Genomic DNA, 27,064 nt, shown 5'->3' on the forward strand with positions numbered 1-27,064 from the left:
CGTTCATTGAAACGACAACCTCCCGGCATGGAGCAGTAGTGGTTTCATGGGGGCGGAGTCACACATGGAAATAGACTGGCAGATCGCAGTCACACATAAGCCAGCAGGTCTCGTTTTCGGGCTCTCCAACATTTTATTTCTCCATTTAATAAACACACGATTCAGTTAGATAGGTATTTGTTGCGAAAGAAATAGTTACAATTTCAAGCTTTTTCAAGCATTTCATCCAAAATATAAGCACTTTTCAAACCTTGAAAACACAACGTCAAAATGCAAGCATTTTCAAGGATTTCCAGCACCCGTACGAACCCTGAGTGCAGGCACAGAGCAGTGTAACGGCACAAAGCACTGTTACACTGGGGGTTTCTCATATTCATAAAAGAGGGTATAAATTAACCTACAGAATAAATACATACCTACATCAAATACCTGCATTAAATCAGCTTTTTACATGAGCAGAAAAGCTCAGTTTAAGTAAGATTTCCTAACGAATGAATCATTTTAAAGTTGATTATATTGATCATACAGAGGAAAAGTAATAAAAGCTTTAAAAATATACTAGATGGGTAAAAATAAAGATTTATGAAATATTTGCTTTGCTGTTTTATATCAGTCAGATTAGCTATTACTGTTCAATTAGTAGTTTAAAACCTGTGTAATGACAATTTTATGCAATAATTATGGCATTTGTTTATTTCACCAAATATTTCAAAGGAATTTCCAGTTAGAGCCACACAGTATTATACAGCAGTGGTTTTCAGAGATGGGACTCACTTTTTCTGTTTTGAATGTTTCTGCTTCAGCAGAATATTAGATTCCTCCCCAGCAGCAACCAAGGGCCGCAGTGACCTCTAATCACTCTTTTTTTAAGTCAGGGAAACGCCTCAACATTCAGGACAGGTGGGTCCTACGGAGGGAGATTGAAAGCCACTGTTAAAGAGTGTTATTTTGTACATTTAACAAATATATTAGGTGCATTTGCAAAAGAAGTATTGTATCAATATTGCCAATTACGGACAATATTTTACTCCGTATCGGATCATAAACAAAATTGGTGGTGATGAACAAATTTGGGAAGATGATTAAAGGGACAACATCTGTTAATTTTCATATACAGCACTAAATTAAAGGAATCTAAAGAATTATGAAATTACTTATTTAGAATAGGGATTTTGCAGTCGGCATTCAAAATCTCATTCCAACAGTTATTTGAAAGAAAGTGATACAATTTAATTAGAAACAAGCAATTATCAAGGGGTCTTGAGAACATTTAGGATAGCTTAAGCCGCCCTAAAATAGGCCTCGTTTCGGCCCTGAACTCCACATAAAAGTATCCTTAGCTGGCATTATTGCCTTATTAAAAAATTACATAAGTCATACTCATTGTGTTATTGTTCTTAATTCAGACCCTTGCTGGGGTTGAATAAAATAGACCGCCATGTTGCCCCCTTTTGAGTTTTTTTTTTTTATGTGATGTGAAGGATCTTTTTAATGCATCACTTCCCTAAGATAAAACACTACAGAAACAAAATAAATGTAGCTGCTGACCACAGGATGTTTTTTTCTCCTATGGTTGAAGAAACTTTGTTTTTACATGGTGCCTGTTCATTTAAGGTGTAACTTGTTTTTGTTTGATGTTGAGCGCTATTGCTGGGAAAGGCGGGAAAATAAAGGGGCGGGAATCTCCATGGCAACCCATGAAAAATTGTTTTTTTGATTCTAATTCCTCAGCAGCATGTTATTTGCTATATTATTCAGCCAATCGGTACATTTAGATGCTTATTGTAGCCAACTGAGGGATGCAGATACATATTGGATTTTTCACTTGTATTTTTTTATTGCTTGTCCTGTGTTAGTCTGGTTACTTGTAGATATTTTAGTATTTCCTGTTGGTTGATTTTTTCCATTTTTATTAATTTTTTTGGTAATCCTAAACAACCATAAGACAAAATGCAAAAATTGTACATATATATGAAATCTAGCTGGTAGGTTTAAAGGGTCATGGGCCTCATCTTATTATAGGAGTACTTTTTCAATTAAACAGCCCTGTTTGGTAATATTATAGGACTGTCATGAAACTATGTGTTGGCGCTATTGATCAAGATTTTTTTCATGAGGCAATAGCAATGAAAGAATACAAGGAGTTGGTACACTGTATAGCACCAACTCACAACTTGTTAAATACCTTTTAACATGCAAAAATAAATACAGCTCAGCCTTAAGCCCCATTTACACTATCCTTTGGAAACACAATTGAACCGGACCATGCCAGATACAACAGAACCGTGCTAAATGTAGTACTAGTTCAACAGTAAGCTCGGCACAGTTCAGTTTTGGCTCAGTTCTCTGATAAAGAGCGCATGAGCAGACCGTGTCATCTCCCATTTCTAGTCAGCTGACTAATTTCGCTAGTTTTCCAAGGAGTTCAGCTTCCCATTCACAGATCTTTTATCCTGTTGACAAGAAAAACTTCTTCTCAGCTTATTAACAATAAATGGCCTCAAAAGATCTTGGTGCGGCCTGTGATGACAAAGGCTCTCATTGAAATTTGGGCAGAGGACGTTATCAAGGCACATAAGTTCCTGAATGTTCTGCGTGCCGCCATTTTTGTTTGTGTAATTCCCGCCTTAAGAGCTGTAGTATCCTGGACCGCTGATAGGAGGTGAGGAACCGTGCTAATGTGATGTATAAATGGTCACAAGATCCAAGCTTGGTATGAACTCGGCACGGATTGGTTCCAGAGGGGTAGTGTAAATGGGGCATTCATGCACTCTGCACTCATTATATGCTCACATTGACTTAAAAGAAAAAAAAAAAAGAGTAAGAGTTTGAACTTTAACTGTATTTTGGCAGTCAGAGGTGCAATTAGAAGAACAAACGAGAGCTGGAAGAGTTTGAAGTGATGTGTGTTTTTAGCCCAGTAGGACTCTATTGTCATCCACCACTGTCCATCATGTTTTAGATACCTTCACAGCATTACAGCCAGTGCTGCTGAAGCCTTCATCACCCACTCAGTAGGTCAAGTGTGTGGCAGCATGGGAATACCTCAAGTATGACGGGCAGTAGGCCCTCAGGTCCAGGGTTGAATACAAGCCTCAAGGTAAAGTTTTAAAGTTTGCATCAAGGCAGTGAACAAATCACGTTGCTGCACAAGGCTATCAAACCTTTCGTTTTCTGATTGTTGGGTCAGATCGTCCCTGTAGCTGATAACTGTTATGTCATACTGACCAGACAACTAGCAATGCCCCTAATTATTATTTTATTTAAACCTTTTCAAGGTCTGATTTAGTCTTCATATTTTCTGATAAGCTCTCCCATGTTATTCTCCCTTCCCCCTCTATTTGTCTATATTTACATTCTCACTAATGCATATATAGCACGCTCCATTCATCAATCAGTTTATCTTGGACTCTGATATCATCTTCCGTTTCCTGGACATAAGCAACACATATCTTGTTAGCAGTGTATCTATGATAATAACAGATTTTAGCTCACAGAGCAGCTGCTTTGTTCTATTTAAATACAAAATCCTGGAACACGGCTGTTATTTTTCTTATCATCAGAGAAGTCTGTTTCTGGAACAAACACGCCTTAAAAGCTGCTGGAAAAAAGTAACTTTATGCTTTCAGTTAACATTTTAAACCGTGTTTATACACATGGTCAAGTAGTGTTGGTCTAAAAACAGAATAGAGATAAGTAAGCATCCCAGAAATTGAATAAATACTTTTACCCTATTGTTCTTGTCTATCATTGTAGTTATTGCATAATAAATATCTCAGGACTTTTTGCTTAGCAGTTTGTCTTTAAGGTTGATTTTTAAAGAACAAAGAGAATTTTTGCCCTTTTCTTTAGTAGAGTAATCCTGTATCTTTCTTTAAATTATAATTTACAGAATATTTACATAATATTCATAAATGACAAATTAGAATTTTAAACTTTTTTGTTATTGGTAGATATGTTTAACCAAACGTGTGAAGACATTTTGCATATGTGTTGGGTAAATCTTCACAAAGGCGTCTACTACCGGTAGTATGCTTTTGTAGTTCTTAGCAGAAATTTCACCATAAAAACTAGGGGTGAAAATCACATCCATCATGGCGATTTGATTCAGTATTGATTTCCTGACCCAACGATTCGATTATTTTCAATACTCAAGAATACACCACAATACGATACGATTAATTGGTTCTTTTTTTTTTAAAACACCTTACAGGCTAGACAATGTTTAAAATTTGAAATAAATCAATGAAAGCTGTAATATCGTTATGCATTTTATTTTTAGAAACAACAGCAAATAACAGAAGTAGAAAAGTTGCACTCCACTTATTCCTATTAAAACCTCAATTACTGAAAAATAATACCCCTGCGTTATAGATTCTGAAAGCTCTTGCATCAAAAAATGCTGTACAAAAATCAGTGCAATGAGAGCAATGCAATACCTCGGCTCAGGACGTCCCCGCCCCCTCCACAGATGCTCCTTTCCCAAATTGTAGCTGACCGCAGACAGGAGGTCGGCTTGTTTTGTTTTTATGACCGAAATTGCTGAAAACAACTCTTGAAGTTTGATCCGCTAAAAGAGCGAGGTGCGTGAGAACGCTGGGACCCTTTTTCCACCTGGATCTCAGCTCTTTTTGGCCCTCATGTCCCTCCGTCGTTGGACTAAACTCGCCCACACTTCCTCACCGCCTCGGCCGTATCTAGACCCACAGCGTGTAGCTCAGACCACGCTTCAATATTGAGCATAAATCAAAAATGTCTGTGTCAAGCTTACTGGAACAAACTGCTGTAAGAGTATAACCAGGAAGCGAGGTAGGAGGGCAAAATAGGTTTAGCACCACCGCAGGACGGGAGGGAGAATTACGCCCAGGAGCAAATGGATAAAAATAGACCGGAGGGGGAAAAAAAAAAAAAAACATGAATCGATTCTCTTGCAGACGTATCGATGCATCAGATTGTCGGCTGTTGGATCGATGCATCGATACAAAACGATTATTATTTACACCACTTATAAAAACCAGTAGAAACTGAGATGTTTATAGCAATACCAAATCCCAATAGATAAAACAGAAAAATGGAATCTGTACAGAACTGAATTGAATATGTGGATTGGAAAGTCATAATATCTGTGAAATATACTACTGCTGCATCTCTGCATATATGGCAGCTGGGTTTGTATCGTTGAATGTACTTCTTGATTAAATCTAAAACGTGTTTTTATCGAAAAGCTAATGTGGTATTTATCCCTCATAAAATGTTGTGAGGGCAAAGACGCTTGTATTAAATCAGCGTTGCATGTTTGCATGTTGATCTCTCCCAATGTCCTATGTTTTTTTTTTATGAAAATATATCTTTCATAAGACTATTTAGTGTGCAGCCCTGCAGTACTGTTCAGGATTTTGATTTGCATATAATTTCATATTTATCTTAAACAATTAACATATGCTGAGAAAATGGATGCATATTTGCATTTGATCTATTAAGGAAAACATTAGATTTACGTTAGTAGTAATAAAACAAAGTGAAAATAAAACTAGAAAAGCAATACGATGGAAAATGATTGTGGCTTCCTTTGAACTGCACTTAAACTTAATGAGCCTGCAGAGACTTGAAACTCTCTCACAACTGGAGTAGCACAGCAGGCATCGTGTCGGCTCATGTCTTGCTTTGTGGTAAGTGAACTTGCACCAGAAACGGCGTCACTGTGGATCGAGTCACAGACAGAACATCAATACAGAAAGAACAGGAACTTCCTCTGGCTTCTCTTGTTCCCACCATGTCTCAGTCCATTCATTACCCTGAGGACGACCACAGTTTAAACTCGTCACAAGCTTTAAACACACCGGAAGCCAGAAAGTAACACGTCTTGTGACCTAAAACGGTCTTTAACCGGAGGATAAAAAAACACCTTTTTTTATGTTTTAAGGATTAAAATATAAAAAAAGCTATTAATTCACTAATTTATGAGGCAATTGATTTTTCAAAACATCAATCCCTGTTTATAAAGAGGCAACATTAAGGAGAATTCACTGTCAAGATTTTGTAGTAAAAGGAGAGTACAAAGTCTGAATACAAAGTAGCTCCCATGGTGAATTTGAGAGTGTCCCAAAAAAGGGACCCTCTAAAAGGAAAAAAAGTAACCTCTTTCCTATAACATATCAGAAAAATAGAAGAAATTTGAATATTGGCAGCAAAAATTCCAGCTGAATTTAAAAGATTGCATCCACTTCATTCAGTTAGCCCTATTAGAAGGTTGACACACTGCCAGTTGCCGTAGTGATTCCCACCTTTTGGGCAGACAGCCAAACAAGATAATTAAAAACCTCAAAGAAGCATTCACAACGCAGCAAATTGTACAATAAAAGTTCCCGAAACTTTTTGATAGCTATGTGGCAGCACTTTTACATATCTGCAGTGTATAAAGTAGAGGATATAACAGTTTAATGTAATGCCTGTTATCTTAGATTCTCGTTGGGCACTGCATTCTGTCGTGAATGAACAAAACCATTGAACCTGTGGCAGTGTATTCATCATTGAAAAACAGGCCAATTATGATTGGTACTGACAGTAGCAGCCATAATGATATTTAATGCCACGTTTGGAAGCTTGAGCTAAACTAGCAGTAGCTTCACTGTGGATATTGAGGAAAGTGAGGTTTATATGACAGTATATACACAGTATGCTAGGGTAACCTAACGTCCTCTTTTGCCCGTACATATCCACTTTTTACATTCTGTGCGGGCATAGGGATTATAAATTCATGATAATGTCCGGTTTTCACCATTTTTCATTGGACCATAATCATATGCTTAAATCCACGTGCCCTTTGCACAGAGTACTACGGTACTTTGTCGTGCAACGCAATTCTGGAGGGTCTGCCTTGTGGCACACACAGACAGGGAGCAAAGAAGCCGAAATGCCGAAAGTGCAGCTTCACAGATGAACTGCAAAAAAATTTTTGAGGCTGATTGCACCGTCTGAAAAGCTGGTACACATGTTTCAGTGTCTAATAAAGGTGCTAGAGATCTCAAAGCTCACATGGACTCTGAAAACATAAACAAAACTGTGCAAGCTCCTCTGCAAAGCTGACTGGGTAGTTTGTTAGACCTGGGAAAACAGAGAATCCTATAATGAGGTATCCATCCATCCATTTTTAAAAACACGCTTATCCCAAGTGGCGTCGCGAGGGGTGCTGGTGCCTATCTCCAGCTGTCAACGGGCAAGAGGCGGGGTACACCCTCAACATCGCAGGGCAATGCAGAGACAAACAGCCATTCATGCACCCACTCACACCATAAGGATAATTTTAGAGAAGCCAATTAACCTAACAGTCATGTTTTTGGACTGTGGCAGGAAGCCGGAGTACCCAGAGAGAAGCCCTGCATGCTCAGGAAGAACATGCAAACTCCATGCAGAAAGACCCCAGGCCGGGAATTGAACTCAGAACTCTTGTTGCAAGGCAGCAGTGCTACCCACTGTGCCACTGAGCAGCAGCAGAACAATATTTAATTTTATTTATTTGTTTTACCATTTATGTATAATAAAGCATGTTCATAAACCTCTGAAAGTCCGTCTTGAGGCTGGGCAACGTGTCCTCCTTTTTGGTAATCAAAATATGGTGTTCCTACAGTATACAGTGGGTACCACCATCAAAGTGACAGAAGTTGACATGAGCGAGCAGAAACATGACCACATGAGATTATGAGAGAGACTATGGACGTGTGTATTTTTTGTGTATTAAGAACAACGTTCCTATCTGGTCCATCTTTTTTTATGTGAAGCAAATATTTTTTGTGTTATTTTTCCCTATTTCTAATAACATACATTTCTAAATTTTACTTTACATATTTTGTTAATGTATTTTTCTACCACCCTTTTTATGCAGTAAAAAATTCACATTATTTTTTTCTAGAAAGGTTTATAAACAGCGTCTAGCCACCAAAACTCACAGCAGGGGGTTCCTAAATAATGCACAGAGTTTAGTGCAAATTTGGGGTTTTCTAAGACTGTGGCGAAAGTAGGAACATTTTTTGGAAGAAAGAGAACATTGTGGAAATGTTCTGAAAAGTAAGAGATGTCCTTTAAAGGTCTCGCGTTTACAACACGAATGAGGCAAGTAATTTTTGGACGTCAGATGGTGTTGCTCAGGTTTTAGTCTCCAATGTGTAGAAATCTTAAACTGTTATTTCATGTCAGATACATAAACAGAGTTAGAAAAATGTTGATGCAATGTTGCTCTTTTGTAACTTAACACCATAAAAAAGGTAAATAACTTGTATATATATATATATATATATATATATATATATATATATATATATATATATATATACACATACATATACATAAAATATATATTAAAGGTTTAAATGTGATCCAATCATCACATTTAAACCTTTTACTCCTTCAAATGTAGCTCAGTGAGCAGTTGGGAGGCGAAACTGAAACTGTCTGTTTCCTCATCCTTTGCATGTCATGGTGTCCAGTTAAATATCCCCATTTTTCTCTTCTTATTTTCTCAGGAGGTGGCGGTAACAGAAAAGGAAAAAGCAAGAAATGGAAGCAGATGCTGCAGTTCCCCCACATCAGTTGGTGTGAGGAGCTGCGACAGACCACAGGTAAAGATCGCCTGGTCCCCCCATTTCACCTCAGTGCAGAGCTTTCATCACAGGAAGGTCTCTGTGGTCTTTCATGTGTCAGTTGAGTCGGAGGCCTCTGAAACCATTTTCATAGAGACCCGTTTGCCTTTCTGTTCCCTCTGGTTGTCAAACTGTCGTAACTTCATAGCGATTATTTAACTGTTGGACTTAAAGGGAGGATTCTTTTTCTTTTTTCATATGAAAAAGTGCTGCGTTCCCACTTTTTAACCGTGATATAAAAACTTCCTTAAAAATCCGCAATGCCAATAATATGTAAAAAATAAAGCTGTGGAGAGGTTTGATGCTGAATTTAGATAAAAAAATAAAAAAAAAAGTTTATTAAGGTCTAACAGAGCTCCGTGCCACTGTTTACTTGAAAATGTAAAAAAATTGCAAATGCAAATAGCAAATACCAAAACATTACAACCACCTAGACTAAAAGGTTTGGACTCTGGAGGATCTGCTGTGATTCACAGCTCAGGTGGGAGAATCTGTTAACACCGGTTAGCTAAGTGTTTCCCAGATATGGCCTTTATGGATTAGTGAGAGCAACAAAATAAAGAAACAAAATTAAAGCAGCCCCCTGCCATTTGTGGGGGTTATCTAGTGAGATAAGACCAGGGATGTCAAACAGAAACCCTCAATAGCCGGTATCCTGGAACTTCTAGTTTTTTCCCTGGTCCAACACACCTAAATTATCTCTGCAGCTGAAGACTATGGGTGTGTTCAATTTCAGAGGCTGCATCCTCCAAGGAAACTGTCTACCTGGACTGGATTCTTTGAGGTCCGTCAAAATAAGGTGGCTGGAAGAGTTTTGGCTTTGGATTCAAACAGGTCCTGCCTTCCCCGGCAGGTCCTGCCTTCTCCGGCATTCACTGTTCTGGGTGCTAACGACATTTTCGAGGAGCTTCAGCAGCAGTACCATCATCGCAAATTTATAGTCCCCACACTGCAGAGTAGAGGTCTGCGTGGGACAGATTTTCCAGTCCCGCGCCCGCCCGCTCCTTCAAAGAATTATGATTTTCAGTCCCGCTCCCGCCCGCACCTGTAATAGTTTGTCCTGCTCCCGCCTGCAATTTCTGCATGATTCCAATGTTCGCCTGCTGCTCAAGGTAATTTGTGTCATTAGTTTGAGGAATTAAACACTCTGTGCTTAGCTGAGCACATTAATGCCCGATTCTTCACCGCATAGTGCATGACGCGCGTCAGGTGGCACGAGCTGCTGCTTCACAGCAATACCCAACTAACCTACCAAAATCTACTGAGGATATTAAGAATATATTGTGCATAATCTTATGCTACTCATCATCACTTACACGTATGAATTGAAAATATAATAAGTTATAATTAATATTTTAAACATTGTATGATGGAGCCCCACCCAGCGAATTGTGATGTATATATATGACTGATATGAGACTGATAATTTATGACTTTATTTTACATATTAAAACATGTTTTTAGTTCGCTTATCATCGCTCTCGCCTGCACCCGCACTGTGCGCTCTCCCTCCCGCCCGCACCCGCAATGAGCTTTTAATGTTTGTCCCGCACCGCACTGCTTTGCGTTGGGTCCCGCGAGTCCCGCGGGACTTCCGCGGGAATGCAGGGCTAGAGCATGAAACGGGCCTTGAAAGTCAGCCCGAAACCGACCCGAGTCCGAAAGAACCAGGCCCGTGCCCGGCCCGGCCCGTTATGATTGACAGCTTCGTAGAGCCCGACCCGTTTGCAGCCCGACATTTTTCAATTGTGCGCATTAAGGGCTAATCTCCGTTTCACTTCTGTAACATCCATTTTGCATTCATCGCGTATAGATCGAACGTTATCACATGATCATTTATTTGCCGCGCATATAACGGTTTAAAGCCCGAGCCCGGCCCGGCCCGAATGAAATAATAAAAAGTACAGCCCGAACCCGGCAGGACCTCTCGGGTCCCGTCGGGTTCGGGCTAATATTCCCTGCTCTATGCATGGCTCTACTGCAGAGATATTGGAATTTGTGCTTAAATGTTAGCCAAAACCATTTACACAGGGACAGATAAAACCTTTAAATAAACCAAACATTATCAGCCACATATCTGGCTGAATAACCATTTAAAACAACCATTTTTATTCATTTCAAATGGAACTATTCCCATACATACGTATTGTATTAAACGAGGAGTGTTTCAAGCCGAACAGGCTCGCTATGATGTAATTGGCAGGATGAATCTGGCCTTCGGAGGACACAGCCGCAGAATTCAAACTCATTATAGTTCTCCAGAGTCGTGCAAAGGACCTGATTATTTGATTCAGGTGTGTTAATGTAGAGAGGTTAAGACAAAGACTAAACTGACTGTCCCATGTGGAAACCACTAATTGTGCAGAAAATTGACGCTGCAAATCACTCCTATAGTGAAACATTGTGAAGGCTAAATTAAAACCAAGTCACATTTTGGATCTTAAATGTACCTGAGGGAAAACAGAAAGGAAAATACATCTTATCCTTCCAAACCATTTTGGCAGAAGCTCATTTTGCAAATAAAATCTGGTCTCTAGATGGACTGAGCTGGGAGACATGCCACTAAAAGATTTACCGCTGTAACAGCAGTAATGTTACTGACTTATGGAACTGAATATTATTTTTGTTTGTAAATAACATTTAGAAACAGAATTTCTGACCTCTTTCTTTACAATAATGAACTTATTTATCTATTAACTTTCTTAAAAATTTCAATAAATTGAGGGTTGTCATTATAGTGTGCAATACTAGCAATATTTCGCCATATTGGCCTTTAGGCATTAAATGCTCCTTAAACCAAACATTAAACTGTGAAATTAGTTCAGAAATAACAAGTTTTGGATGCTTTTAGAGCATAACATACAGAAATTAGGATTTTAACCAAAACAGAGAGGATATTGGTTAAGAAACGTGATCTCAAGTCAATGTTTGTCACAATCAGGTTTTATCTTCATAATCAGGCTGAATTCATATGTTAAAGAAAAGGAAAAACATCTTTAAAATATGCCACACAGGAAACTGTAGGCACTGCAGAAAGAGGAAGCAGAGTGCTGTTTTGCAAAGCTGCTCTCTTTTTAACAGACAAAACAGAAACCAGGTATTTGAATCTAACCTACACTGCAACGTGACTCAACCATATTAAAAGCTTAAAAAATATATCCTGTAACGCGTTGTATAGGCTTACAACATTTTGCTTCACATAGCCGTAAAAAAATAAAGAAATGTAAAGAAATATATGTTTGGTTTAAAATATGAATGGTTTCAGTATCCCTTATTACCTTAAACGAAGAAAAGGGTTAAGACACAAACAGGAACATGACAGCAGCTCTCGTTAGCCTTTTAAGTTACAGACCATGATCATTTTGCTAAGATTTGAGATTTAATGTCGACTCTTATTCATGCTATTAAAAGACTGTCATTGTGTTACCCTAAAGAAGCCATTAAACGTAAATAAAATGCAGAATGCTGCTTCTCTATGTGACCCTTCCCCAAACACTAAAGTTATTCAGCGACTGGTTCATTTCCAACACGAAGGCCCAATTCTTCAAATTTCTCAAGTGGCTCTTATAGCTTCAGACTCCAAGGACTTGGGTGTGAAGTGCAGAATTAAATAATTTCCCTTTAGGAGAAATTTATTGGATTGTAGCCCCATCTTAATCCAGTAAGAAACAAAGGAAAAAAAAATTGCTAGGCATGTTTTGCTAAGGTTTAAATCACCAACTACAGTTTTTTAGACATATTTTAATAATGATATCGTGGATGATATAGATAAGGCGTGTTTTAGTTCAGGAAGTTTTAATTAAGTTGCTCTAAATCATTATAAGTCTGCCAACAGAAGATGCCATGTTTGGTATTGTGGAAAAGTTCCTACTCCAGGTCTTAATGCTCAGTTCAGACTTTTGTATTTTACAAGGTCATTCACCTCACTTTTAAAAAGTTGCCCATGTCCGCAGTGTGGACCTTTCATGGCTTCACCCAGCGGCCGCGCCCAGCACACTTTGGTCCAGGAAACATGGAAGAAGTAGATAGTATCTGGCACTTAAAAAAATAACTAGTATAGTTACTACTTATTTTGTCCCAAAAATAACTAAGATAGTAAGTTACTACACAATCAAAATAACCAGATACAAGGCAACATAACTCTACATTTACCTTTTTATGATCTAAAATGTTGTTACATTATCAGAATTTTAAATACAACTTGAAGAAATGAAATAATTGGGGTAGATCGGGGAAATCCAACATGTTGGGTTGTCGTGGGTAAATATTTCAGCATGTGTGATATTCTCCGACACAGACTGTTAAATGTGACGTGTAGCCAATTTAAAAAGTGGTTCCCAACAACAACTCAAAAATATTAATCATCCAAAATATAAATTTGGTTTCTTCCAGTTACTCTGTAAGATGCAGGATAAGAGCTGGGATCAAATTAGAGAATAAAGTATAGAGCAAGTTAATTATTTTCATTGTTTTCTTTAGTAAACTGGAAAGGCTATCCATACATCTGTATCTCATAAGTCACTGTCATCAGAAGTTGTTTCTGCCTTTTTCAGGAATTGGGTGTTTATGTTAAGGAGGGTTGTTTTGGGTAAAACAGTGAAAGGATTGAGTTTGTTCTAAGAAAGCAGTTGGTCTGTGCTCCTTGAGCTGTTTTTGAAGAAACAAATCATCACCAGCTTAGTTGTTTCAGCACTTCTGGTGATAAACTTGTATAATGCACACTGACAGCGTTGTTCCTCTATGTTTATTTTTAACTTCTGAATGGAGATATTTGTTGCTTTATGGATCCTGGTTCTGTGGTATCTTTAAATATACACTGAGAAATACTTTATAATCCTTTTTTTTATCGTCTCAGTGTTTAACAATTTTTCTTCGTTACACAAGAAAACCAATCGATCTCTAGATTAAAGAAATATACATATGTTCTGTCCTGACCTCTAAAGTGTTCATCCAGAGGTTATGTACTGAATATTCCCCCCGTTGTGTGTTGCTATCTCTCCTAAAGCAACATGTGATGTTAGTATGCCGTGAACTGTGACACACATTACAGCAGAACCTCCATGAAGTTGTTTTCCTAGTTCTGAGGCTTCATGCTGTTTGTAGTATACATCCATACACACCATCCAAAGCCACAGAGCAAACAAACAGGCCTCATTGTTGAGAGGAAAGGAGGCACAAATGCAGATTATTATCTGTAATAAAGCTGGTTTTCCTTGCACTGAGGCTACATACAAATGATTCTTTAAATAAACCAGGGAGATTTTACTTGATTGGCTTCTGCAGATAAGAACCAATATCTTTATTTTATGGGTCACTTCCATCATTTACCCAAAGAAAGGAGTTTTGAAATGAGATGACGTTAATAAGTTCGGTTTGTTCAGTAGTATTGGCTTAAGCCCCTGTTACACCTTGCTGATTTAGTCAGCGTATATCTGATGCCCAAAATCTTCTAAAACGCTGGCATACGCTGATCATTCTATGTATTTTTTTAATTTGGAGTGCATTTCATAGCGAGTCCTTATGTCCAATGATAGGCTGCCTTTTGCTCAATGCATGGCAGCATAATGCCCATGAAGTGTCACAAGCCAGAGTCCTTAGGGGGGCAGCAATGCGCCTGGAGGCGCCAGTCTTGCATAAAAAGATTTGGATCGTGGTATAAATCTAGCTGCTGTTTACTGCACACCAAAAAAGAATAAATAAAAAGAAAAAGAAAGGGTGTAAACACAGGGAGGATCCATCACACTCACCTTCTTCCTCAAACTATGATGGGGATGAAGTCTGGAGGAGTGCTGATGGTTTCCTCCTGTTAACCCCCCACTGCCAATATACCATTATACAGTAACTGTAAGATAGAAACACTTCCAGTGGTTGTCTTGAACACGTCAAATATGTTGATATGCGTTGGAGATAAGGCCTTGATAAGTTATGCAGAAGTTAATCATAGGTTTTGGATAAGCTAGACACCACGACTTACGAATAACTTACACTTAACTTATGTCAACGATCAGATAATTTACTGTAAGTTATGCCCCATGTATGTGCACACGCTGGCATACGTCGGGTAAATTTTAAAACTTCAGCGTGCTCATAACTTGTACAAAACGTACCCATAACGTATGCCAGTGTTTTTCCAGATTTTTCGTACTGTAGGCATACGTTGGTCTTCAGTTGGTTAAACCAACCAAGGATGAAAGAATTAGATTATTTTTCAGGGTTTTTTCGATAATAAAAGTCAAATTCGAAATCAATACCAAGAAAAATGTTTTATACTCTATACCGTTTTTTAAAGCCATGATGATAACAAGAAATAAGTAAAGGCATGAAAATGTTTTTATCACCATTTGAAACTCCCGTTTTTCAGTCTCAATATGCAACATGTTTTCCTAACAGAATCACTAATGAAATAAGCAATATAAATAAGTGCAAAAAAAAAAAGTCCTTATATAATTTTTGAAGGTTATTTGAGGTGTTATTTTTTTAATATGCAAATAATCCAGTAGTCTGAAATAAAAAATGGCAAAAATACACAAACAACAATTATCTGTAGTAGCGATACCATGGCAACGTGTTACGATATCCAGACAGTGTTAGAGCATCAGTAGAATCGATTTTTTTTACAATCCTTATTTGCAGAGTGAAGTAGCGTTTTGATCAGTTATCTTACCTGATCACAACAGAATATTTATTTTCAAACAGACTACATAGATTGGTTAACACAAACAAGTTAAAAAAAAAAAAAAAAAAAAACAGTTCTGAAAGTCTCATCTTCAGATATGTAGATATTGGGGCTGAAACAATTCATCTGATTAATTGTGATTTATTAATTATTGAAATAATAATCAAATATTTTAGTAATCGATTAATCGTTAACTGGAGTGTAAACCTTTTTCGTCTGTCAATATGTTCAATCCAGAACTCAAGTGGAGATATTTTAGATTCACCTGGTTTGCACTAGTAAAAAACTTCTTTAAGGAACCTTTGTTTGTCTGATTATTAATTGAATAATTGAAAAATTCGACAGATTTACAAAATTAGTAAAATTCAGGCCCCTAAACTACAAATAATTATCTTATGCTTATAAAATAGCCCATCTGACTTATTTAGAGCTCTTGGTTAACATTTGGACTTAAGTTTTATACAAAAACTCAGACAAAGCTAAAACAATAATAAAAGTATGAAGTTATACAAAATGACTACAATGTATTAAACTCGCAAATTTAGGTTGACTTGAAGAAATATTAACACAGAGAAACTGTGATGTCTAAGCATTTTTATATTCACCTCAGAGAAAATAGGAATAAAGCACAAACAGGATCAGTTTCCTCTTTAGCTTTACTCCAAGAAGATTTCTATTTAAATACTACAAGCTCCAATTTAAATCTGTTAATTTGGACATGTTCAGATAAAGAGGAAGGAACTACTAGTTGTATCTGGGAGGAAAAAAATAAACTATTTTTCTTATTACTTTTTTTTCTTAATTACTTATTTTTTCTGAGACAACAAACTTTTCACATAAGCATAAAAACATAAAACACAAGTCAACAGCCAGACTCTGCTAATATTTCAGCGCAACAAGAACCAAGACGGTTTGCAGATAGACGACTTCCTTGTTAGTGATAGACAGCCTGTTTTTATTTCCTCTCATCTTATGACGATTGCATATCGGTGTGAAAGCAGTAACCTACTTCTGTCTGTTGCACAATAATATCTTGTTGCTTCTGTACCACAGATTTTTTTTCCTTTGTTAAGAAACATCCTGTGGTGCAGATTTGGATGATAAACTGAATATTTCCCAAATAAACAAAAAAACAACAATAGCAACTTTAAATTCATGAAAAGATGAGAGTTTTTGTTGCTGGTTTTGATGTGTGAGAACATGATTGTGTTTACGGTAATCGAAAAACAAGAGAGAGCTCAATTTTGCTGAGTGAACGTTCTGCTGTGAGCTTCGGCCATGTGCAGGAAATTCACGGCACGTGTGATTGTGCAAAACCACCACTAAGGAAATATCGAACATGTCTGAGCAACATTGGCAAACTTACTAAGTAAAAGAAAGAGCAGATGTAATTGTAGTATAATTAAACGTGTATTCTACAATATAGTACTGAAACATGGACAGTGTGTTTTAAAAGTCTTGAGTTAAATTAAACTTTCAGAGATTTTTCCCGTCTCTTTGGAATTCAAAACCAAAAGTTTATACAGGTTATATTATTCATTAGTAGCTTGAGAGGATAAATAGGGAAAAGGAGTAATTTTTGTTTTTGGACTCGGGGAGGGAGCTGGAGTACCTGGAGAGAACTAATCCGCATGCAAGGGGAGAACATGCAAACACTGTGTAGAAAGTCCCATGATTTAACCCCGGGGCAACAGTGCTATCCACCACACCTAAACAACAATGGAGGGTATAGCTCTTTAAAAGCCTAATTATTGATATATAATGAGGGATACTTTAAAACAGGTAAAGTAATTCAGACCAAGGCTGGGTAATTAATTGCATTTGTAATACAATCACAGTTTAATTGTTAAATTTAACATGAGCAAGACACAGACATTCTCATTCCTGCCCTTTAGGTGGCGATAATATGCTTAAAATAGGTTTGTCACCACACAGAATGGAAGAGATAAATGCTCCTCTTTCAGAAATAAAGGCATGTGCAGGGAATGCAGCTGATCTTTTTTTGTAATTTATGTTGTCAATAAATCACATTACATATTACTTTCAACTAAATATCAAAGTCTTGTACCCGTTCAGGTTTAAACATTCAACAATGTCTCATTGAACAGAAGAAAAATGTTACCTCTCTTGCAAACATTTTTACAAGGGAACTCAGCAGCTTGGCTGTGCTTTAGGTGGTGGAGGTTGGATGTGTTACTTCGGGTAGTACCGACTAGGGTTGTCACGGTACTAAACTTTTCAACTCGATACCAATACTAAGGAAAATATTCGATACTCGATACCATTTTCGATACCACGAGGATAAAAACAAAGACTCCAAAATTCTACAGAAATATTTTCATTAATAAATAAAATACAATAAATAAATACAATAAAGGTTGTATGCTGTGCACAATATTAAGCAAGCTTGATAAAAAACTTAAAAAATTAAAATTAAGTGTTCCTTGGCTATGCTTTGCACACATAACAATGACACTAGCCAAACCGGTTAAGAAACAAAAATAATTCTCAGCAGCTGCACCTCTTACAAAAAAAAGTCTGAAAATGAAAAGTGCACAGAATTATTTAATCACACAAGTGTTCTGAAAGTGCATTGTCCTCTATTCTGCACTTTAGATGAATGACTGCTTGGGTGCCACTGGTGGTGGCACTGTATCGATACTTTTAAAAATGAGTATCCGGATACAACATTTCAGTATCGATACTTTTTTGAGTATCGATACTTTTGACAACCCTAGTACCGACAATTTTCAGACAATCTTTGCATTTCGTGTCCTTTGCTTAACATCGATGGCGTAATTTTGGTGCCACCAAACTATGTGCGCAGTGAGAACAATGTGCATCATTTAAACTTGCAGACCCTCACTCAAAGCTGGTTTCCTGCACGCTCAACTCTGAAGACGCGCTCAGCTTCATCTCTGCTCTCGCTCGGCTCCATAGAATTAACTGATGTAATTTTGTTTACAGCTGTGTGACGCTTCTTCACTGGGCCCATCCGCCATTTTCTTTGTTTTACGATTCTGACTGGATCGGTGGAGTCACGTGATTACACACATTCTGCCGTGTCTTAAAGGGAAAAGAAATACCATCTCCCTCGTATACAGGCAAAATGGCAGAATTAATTTCTTTTACTGAGTTAGGGTAGTGTGTGACGGTAAAATTCCAGTTAATTGCCCAGCCATACTTTCTCGTTAGTAGAAGTTAGCGTATTTCCACAGAGACAGAACAGTAAAACCCCGCGAAATTGGACTCTGGAGAAGAAAGTTTCAAGGTTATGAGATTAATGAAACCCTGGAGTGAAACATCTATTCTTGTAGTTACCATAAAATCAGTATAGATGGCTGGAAAAAAAAAAAACTAAAATCATTCAGTGCTTTTTCGGACAGCATTTTAACAAAGGCTATAAAAACATCTGTGTCTTCTAAAAGTCAGGGACACCATGAACATGTGATAAGAGGTTGTTTGGTTAATCTAAAAACTCCAGTAAGGGGATTTTTAAATGAAGGAAGTGGTTTTAATCTGTATAAAGGGTCAGGTTTAATCTGTTTGAGGTCAACACTTCAGTTTTATAGATTTCCTAAAATGAAAATACGCTAATAATGCTTTACTGAAACACCCTCTTGAGATTTGATTTTTAATATCCTTCCCCCATGTGTTTCTGTTTCAGTGGCAGTTTTTCTCACACTCTAGTAACCTTTGCTATGAATTAACTGCTTTAATCAGGAGTTTGTGGTGGGCCCATGGTCACCCTGTATGAAATTAACCTTCATACAAGGAATGCATTTCTGATTGACCTGACAATCTCTTTTGTGAGCTGAATGTATAAATGCTGTTTGCAGATGTCTATAAAACTGACTGGTCTTTTAATATCACCTGTGGGGGATGATAAATTCAGCCTGAAACTGGACATGTAACCCTTGCTTGTTTTCCTAGAAAACTGTAATGAAGAATGTGTTTCTAAGTAAGGCAGCAGGGACAATGAGACCAATACAGGGATTCATATGATAACCCCTTGGCTGTGATAAATACTCAGTCGTTGCTTAGTTTAGCCACGCCCGTGCAATGAAACCTTAGAAAATAACCTCTTAAACTTTATATGGACCGAAATGCACTTTAAAATCTATGTCTCACTAAAGAATGTTTAGGAAATGTAAGCTCAACATGATCGTTATTCATTTGAAAGCATCCTTACATTGAAAAATCTTCTAAAAACAACAACAAATTTTACACTCTTAAACTTTATTAAATTGTAATTTTCTTTATCTTTTAAAAGATGAATTATGTATTTGTTGTAAAGCAAAACAAAAGCATTAGAAGGTCCTTGGTTATTATTTACCCTCTGTTTTAGAAATGATGAAATTATGTGTAAAGAAGAGAAAAACCTGCTACAATAGAGTTTATTATTATTCACTTATTCATAAATCACATCAAGTACAACTCTTTAACTTACAAACTTGGAGTTGTATTTTTGTTTAATGAAATGCACCGTTAGACATTCCAAGCTCTGTAAAAAGTTTGCAGCATGTTCCAAAGGAAGTCACACCATAATTTCAAAAAAATACAAATATGCTCGTAAACGTTTTCCTCCCCTTTAGTTTGTTTTCGGTGTGAATTCAAATTTTATTTGTTGAGTTTTTTGTGCAAAAGTCTTATGAAATTGACTATTTTTGTCCTCAGGTTTAATACTGTATTCTGCCAAAAGGGAAATAACAGATCCGTTTTTGGGGATTTAAAAGCAAGTGAGTATTAAGGAGGGTAAAAACCAGAATCTTAGTAAAATATGAACAGTTCTTATATATCTCAGTAATTAATCAGTTAATCATTTCAATGTATGTCACAAACTCTGCGAGCTGCAGCTTGGATAAAAATGTGATTCTTGTCTTGTAGTGGTTTTGCTTTTTTTACTGCGACTATTAAAAATTTTCAGAATTTTAATTTAGCTAGAGACAATAATTAATTTTAAATGCCAGCGTTGAGCTTGGTCTATGCTTGACGTGTTCGCGAGGTCCGCACGGCCAAAATATATACATTTTGGGCTTTCGTGCCAAATTCTCCACACGGCTAAATGTCCACACGGAGCACCTAGGAAAATTTTGAACTACGTGGAAGGATCCGCACAGAAACTTGTCGAGCAGGCAGTGAACATCTAGTGACATCCTATGATTTAGCTCATAATTATCACCACTATCAACACATTGTGAAAAAACTCCAGGAAAGAAATTGCTGTTGCTCTCTATCGGCATAAAGAGGGTTTGATAAACTGTTATCAGCTTACGGTGTGTGCTGAACACAAATAGGCCACTACTACGGACAATGTGACAAAATGTTTGCACTTTTATCAAGCAGTGTAAAATGGGATAATAAAAATCGAACATGAACCTTGTTTTGTTTCTAGAAGGTCAGTTGATTACCGAAGTGATAACAGTATCGTCCTCTAAAGGTTGATTTATACTCAGAAACCAGCTGCTGCGTGTGTCGTCCTCGCCCCTGCTGTAGACACTCGGCTGTACCTCTCCAAAATTGTAGGTGACCGCAGACAGGAGGCATCTGATTGGTCAAATCTACATCCGCTCTACACTATCCGTATTTCCTGTTTGGTACCTCCGTTGTCGCACAAACTTGCCCCTTGCGTTATAGTTCATGATTGTCCGTCTTGCGTTGTGGTGTGGAATAGAGACTGACACGGGAATGAATTTTCACTCCTGTCCCGTCCCACTCCCACAGAAAAAATTGTGTCCCGTCCCGATCCCGGGCCAGAGTAGAAATCTAAATCCTGTCCCGTCCCACTCCTGGTAAAATTACTCCCACTCCCATCCCGCACCCATTCAGAATGACTCCTGCTCCTGCACCACTCCCATTCTTGTTTTTGAGCGCAGGTGAAAAACTCAGAGCGGAAGCACTGTTGGTTTTTGGGTCGTGTAGTTTTTTTGACTCGCATTATAGTGTAGGCTTCAAGGAAAAAAAACTACAAAATAGCGGTGCCAGTACTGGATTTTTTTTCTTTCCATTTTATTTTATTTTTTGGCATAGATCCTAGTTTTTTTTTTTAGTTACTATTGGTTTGCTCCCGCTCCCGTCTGCTCTCGTCAGTGTTTAATCCTGTACCGTCCCAATCACGTGATCGTTACTAATACTGACTCCCATCCCACGGGAATCCCACGGGAATCCCGTGACCCGTGGGATTCCCGAAAAAATTTCAGTCTCTAGTGTGAAATAACAAAATTGGGCATAAATCAAAATTATAGTGTGAAAGACTGCTGCAGGGAATATAACCAGCCCTTAAGAGATGTTAGGGTTAGCTGTTGGGTCCTTCTGACCTGCTGGAAGCTTATGTTCCCAACAACTTCTCTAAATATATTAAGAAAAGAAAAAATGTTGTTCACCTGGGCTTATATAAGTGTCTGTGGAGACCACAAGGGCCCTTAGAGCCAGCAAGTGGCTGAACAGAGGTTTCTTTGCTTAATCACTGTATTGGTTAATGTAAAGCCCTTCTGGAGCTTCTTTTTATAAACTTCACACCTCCACTAATCCTTTGAGAAAGCCCACTGAGCCACGACTAGAAAATGTTGATTCCCAGAACAACAGAATGTCATATTTCATGCATGAAGAGTCAGTGTGGGAACGGCTGAGCAGCTTTATGATGTATAATCAAGCTAATTATCAGGGCTTTTCAAAAGAAAACAATGGTTTATGGAATTAGAATAAGTGCTATACTCTGTTAAATAGAAATGTTAATTAGAGTCACACACATTTGTCTTGATGCCCATCCAGATATTCAACCATTAATGGCTTTTTGTCCAACTTCCTTTCTTCTCTGCGTTATTGTTTCTTTTGCCAATAGCTTTGCTTCCTTTCCGTTGACCTTTCAGTTCACTTTGCAACAGGACGTAGGTGGAAGGAATGAGAGACCATTAGAGTAAGGGGAGGATAATAAAGGGGTTCTAGCAGGACGAAGACAACTAGAGCAGAAGAACTGTTAGAGGAGGAAAATGGAGGCCTTGACATGAATAGACATAAGTCACTAGGTTAGTGATGGGTAATGACTTAATAGAAGCTTCAGGAAATAAATGAAAGGAAAACTCAAGCCGAGTTATATTCAATTACTGAATCGTGGAAGGAGGATAGAACAAAAATTGACTGGTGCTTAGCTTCAATTGAAGCAGTTCTTTACCACTGGTAGTCTTTCTAAAGCCTTTTTAAGTGACACCCAAAGGGATTACAAAACCTTCAGAGATGTCCAATTTTTTTCAATTTGCCCATTATGTCCAGATGTTTTTACAGATGTAAAGAGAGATAACATCTAAGTCACAGGAGTACACAACAAAAAATGAAACCAATGCACTAAACAAGACAAACTGAGGGAATCTCATCATTGAACCAGACATGCAAACTTAGGGAAATAAGGACAACTTCAGGAAAGCAAACTTGACATGCTCAACCTGTAAAACCTGAACTTATCATGCACATCTTTTTCTAAAAAAAAAAGAGTGGTATGTAATTTTTTAAGGTTGCATTTAAGATTATTCATTCCCACATCATTTATAAATCATAGCTAGACTTAAAATGCAGAGAGACTGCTGGAGATCAGCCCTAGTCCCCTGTAACCTTGATAGACAGGTGGTAGAGGATGGATGGACTTTAAAATGTCCTGCTTTCCATTTTTTGCATAACTTTGCTTAAAGCATACAAATGGTTCCACAGAATTGAGTCTTTTGCTTCATATTTTTAAAGGGTTCAGAACATATCTTAGTGGGATTTCTCACTGTTGGTGGCTTTTTCTTGGGGCTGTGAGACCTGGACAATAGAGGTGAATGTTCGCTGACATGTTCGTCACTGAAACACATTTATTTGTGAGTAAAATATATTTCTGCTTTGCATCTGCCTGCCTCTCAGATGCAAATCTTTTCTTGCATTAAACTCAAATGGACTCCAACTATCTGATTTTCTGCAACAAAAATAAAGTTCCTATGAAAAGATGTATATCGTTTTTCTTTGGATTATTGGTGATTAAAACTAACCTGTAATTGTATTTGTATAGTTTCAGTTTTCCAATATTTTAAACTGTTGCACTGGATCAAAACTACTTTTCCAGGTTTTGATATTTTATCAGGATTCCTTTCTGGGGAGACTTTCTACCATTGTGGAAAGTATGGGATGTCAGGTGATGCCCATGACAGATGGGTTTTCTTTCCTCTTTTATAGCTGATTATTATCTGCATCTGATCTATAATATTGTTATGTGTGGTACTTTTAATTTCATATCACATCAAAATTATATATTTTGTAAAAGGCAGTGGCACACAAACTGCATTTAACGGCAGCTCATAGCTCTCTAAAAACCTAAAACATTAGTTTGAAATAGTGCCGTTATGAAGATTAATACATCTAAACAAGTTAGAACCCTCAATGATTAGAACTATTAAAGCTGGATTAGTTTGTGATCTATGTGATGCACATAAAATAGAAAAACAGATCAGCATCGGTGACTGGTGGTTGTCATCAAGGTTTTGAATTAATTTTTGATAACCTAGTTCACATGTTTTTTTGCAGGTGTTGCAATGGATGGTGAAGCTGAACGAAATGTTTTTTCTTAGTAAAAATAAAGAACATGGAAAACCCAGTTGTGGTGGGTTGTCTTATACATAATCATGGTTCACACGCCTTTTATCCAACATACAACTGGGCTAAAGAGAATGAGCATAATCCAAACCACTAAAGCTGCAATATGTAAAATTATCACCACTGTGGTGAAACGGGACTCAGGTAGTATCTGCAGTGTAACAGATCCAATGTATTTGCATAGATCTTTGATAGTGTTTGCATACACCTACGCTCATACATACAGGAACATTGAATTTTTATTAAAATTAAAAGGTAGATTGTGTGATTATTTTGTATAAAATGCGTAAAAAAGAGGAGAGCCGCAAGAGTAATGACAAAGGGAAACTTTTTATAATAGTTTTAAGCGAGAGTGAAATGAAAACATGACAGTTACGAAAAGTTAGAGAAATTTGAGAGAAGATAGAAAAATTTAAGAAAGAGGCTAACAAATGGGTTGAAGGAGATGTCTAAGTTTAACTCCTCCTGGCCAGTAAGGAGCACAATAATGGTTGCCCACTTGCCTTTCAGCCTTCAGTTGTACTGTATGCCAGCTGGTTGCTAGGTCCACCAGATGGAAACTAGCAACCTGTGCGTGGCTTCACACATTCTTAAGCTTCAAAAAGGTTGATCAAAGTTCAACTTCTTTAAGTTTCATTTCTGATCCACTTAAATCTACTAAATGTAACACCCAGATGAAGCCCTCTTACAGAGTTGCTAGGACCTGGCAACACCTGATCGTGTGACTTTAACCTACTGTTTCTATTGGTGCAAAATCCTTTGCATCAATATTGGCATCCAAACCAAAAGTTAGAATATTTATATAATTTGTAACTGATTGAGATTTATAAAACAATAATTAATATTCATTATTTTTCAGTAAAGATTGGATTTATATAATACCAGTGTAGAAGGTTGGTGGATGTATTATATTTGAAAATAATAGTTTTAACGAAATATAGCTTTGACCTTAAAGCCTTTTACGTGTTGAGATTAATTTTTTTGAACCTGTTATCTAAAAAAGAAAACAGATTTTCAAACTAATTTCAGTGCTGTGATTTCTTTTGTACGGAGTGACACAGGATACTGTACAAAGAATGAAGGTCGTAAGATAGAATAGTGTGTCCTGGGTATGAAATTAGCCTTTTTTAAAATACTTTCCCTTTTGTGTTTGTGCAGAGAAAGACTACAGCAGCCTGTGTGAGCGGCAGCCCATCGGCCGGTTACTGTTCAGACAGTTCTGCGACACACGACCTGAGCTCAGACGTTGCGTTAAGTTCCTGGATGCTGTGGTAAGACATTTAACCAAATTCATCCTGCCTATGAGGATTTATACTTATATGTGCTTGACGCATATTTCAGTATAAGTCAAGTATGGCCTACCGATTCTGCCAAAAATACAAAATGGAACTGCGAAATATTGTGAACACAAGTGCACATAGCTGAGGTAGACGTTGAAGAAGACGCTGTAGTACACATGGCGGGCCCTATGGTGGCGCTGTCACTGCTACAGAATGACATCAAAGCAACAGGCATTAGCAGTCAGATCAGGCAAGGTAAACACAGCAACAAAGAGGCACATGTTGGTTTACAGAAGAGGACAACGCCATAGTTTTATAACAAGGCAGCTGGGGAGTACACAATACAACATAATACCAGCAAACTGAAATTACGTGTATGGTCTCTCAAAACACCTGATCCATTTGGATGCACTGACTAAATGCCTTTTTGGGTACATTTAACCTCGTCTTCTTATGAATTCTATTTAAATCATTCACAGTGAGCAAAGGTCCTTTACATGATAAAACACAAAGAGTTCTAGCAAAACCAAATCACACCGATGTCTTTTCTGACTAGACTTAGAAGAAAAATCTATGTGTAAGCAAAAGAATAAATAAATCCATTAAACAATTGATTTTTTTTAAAGGCAGGCTGTTTTCAGAGCTAAAAAAAAAAAAATCACAGCGAAGATTTTAGTTAGGAGTAGAATTTAGAAATTCAATCTTTTATGAAGTTTAAAATCGATGCAAGGTATCCAGTTTAGATTAGATTAATTGAAAAAGTATTGTTTTTACATAATTGAACTTTATTGATCTCACATTGGAGAAATTTACCTCTGCATTTAACCCATCCCCTTAGGGGGCAGTGGGCTGCCACCGTGGGGTGCCCAGGGAGCAGTGTGGAATTAAGGTTCTTGCTCAGAGAGCCAGAGTGGCAGTCTGTGGGAGTGGGAGTCTAACTCAGAACCTCAGGATTCCAAGCTCTATATCCCTACCACTAGGTCGTCACTTCCCTACAACATAATTATCAAAGTAGAAGTTTTATCAAGAATAATCTCATAGATCCTTGCATATTGGTGATAGTCATTAAATGGAGCGGACACAACAGCTATAAAAAAATTTCAGTTTTTCTGATTAAAAAAGGTTTAGCTCAATTCATGTTCGAACATCTCTGAATCAGACATTTAATCACAAAACATCAACTTCACATCTGCTTAAATAGATGTTGACTCTTACTCTCAGTAGGCTCCACAAATACCAAAACAATGGCTTCTGTTTTCTATTTCCCTTCTGACTGATATATCTATACTAAAATGAAATTGTTAACTAGTGGAGTCTATCGACCAAATAGGTGACATCTAAAAGCAGTTGTGATAGTCATTCATTTAAGGTTGGGCAGGGCATTTGGGCTCTGGGAAGGGTGCTGGTTCCTTGGCTCCAGTCCTGTTGTCTGCCACTATGGATCCCTGAGCAAATCCTTTAGCCCTAGAAAGCTCCCAGAGCATCACACAGCAGCCCACTGCTTCCAATGGGATGGATTTGAAGTGGAACATATCTTAATACTATTGACCAGGTTATTATTGTACGAATAGATGACAAGTGCACGACAATAAGCAAAGGCTGCGGTGCATCAGCTTCTACAAAGTGCTTATTTAATGAGACCAGATATATAAAATAAATCGTAAGTATCACGGCATGCCTTAGACAAGCCAAACCCAGGAACAGAGGTGTGAATCAGAGAAAATGCCCTCGCTGTGGTCTTTGTTAAAGGGCCTGACTTTAGGTCACGGTTGAAAATAAAACACGGTTCAAATGTTTGTGTCTTCGCTAATGGTAGCTTTACTTATCCTGAAATGCCTGAACAAAACATTTAA

The 27,064-nt window shown here is 37.5% G+C and overlaps 1 protein-coding gene across 1 annotated transcript in view; it reads left to right on the forward strand.

Moving 5' to 3' along the window:
• Positions 1–27,064, forward strand: part of grk6 (G protein-coupled receptor kinase 6) — a 60,858-nt gene that overhangs the window by 12,667 nt on the left and 21,127 nt on the right. Inside the window, exons 2-3 of the mRNA XM_015394680.1 lie at positions 8,520–8,615; positions 25,090–25,202. Coding sequence (XP_015250166.1) covers positions 8,520–8,615; positions 25,090–25,202 — 209 coding nt within the window. The remainder of the gene's footprint in view (positions 1–8,519; positions 8,616–25,089; positions 25,203–27,064) is intronic.

The sequence above is a fragment of the Cyprinodon variegatus genome, unplaced genomic scaffold (genome assembly GCF_000732505.1).
Source record: "Cyprinodon variegatus isolate N-32 unplaced genomic scaffold, C_variegatus-1.0 Scaffold703, whole genome shotgun sequence".
Taxonomy (NCBI): domain Eukaryota; kingdom Metazoa; phylum Chordata; class Actinopteri; order Cyprinodontiformes; family Cyprinodontidae; genus Cyprinodon; species Cyprinodon variegatus.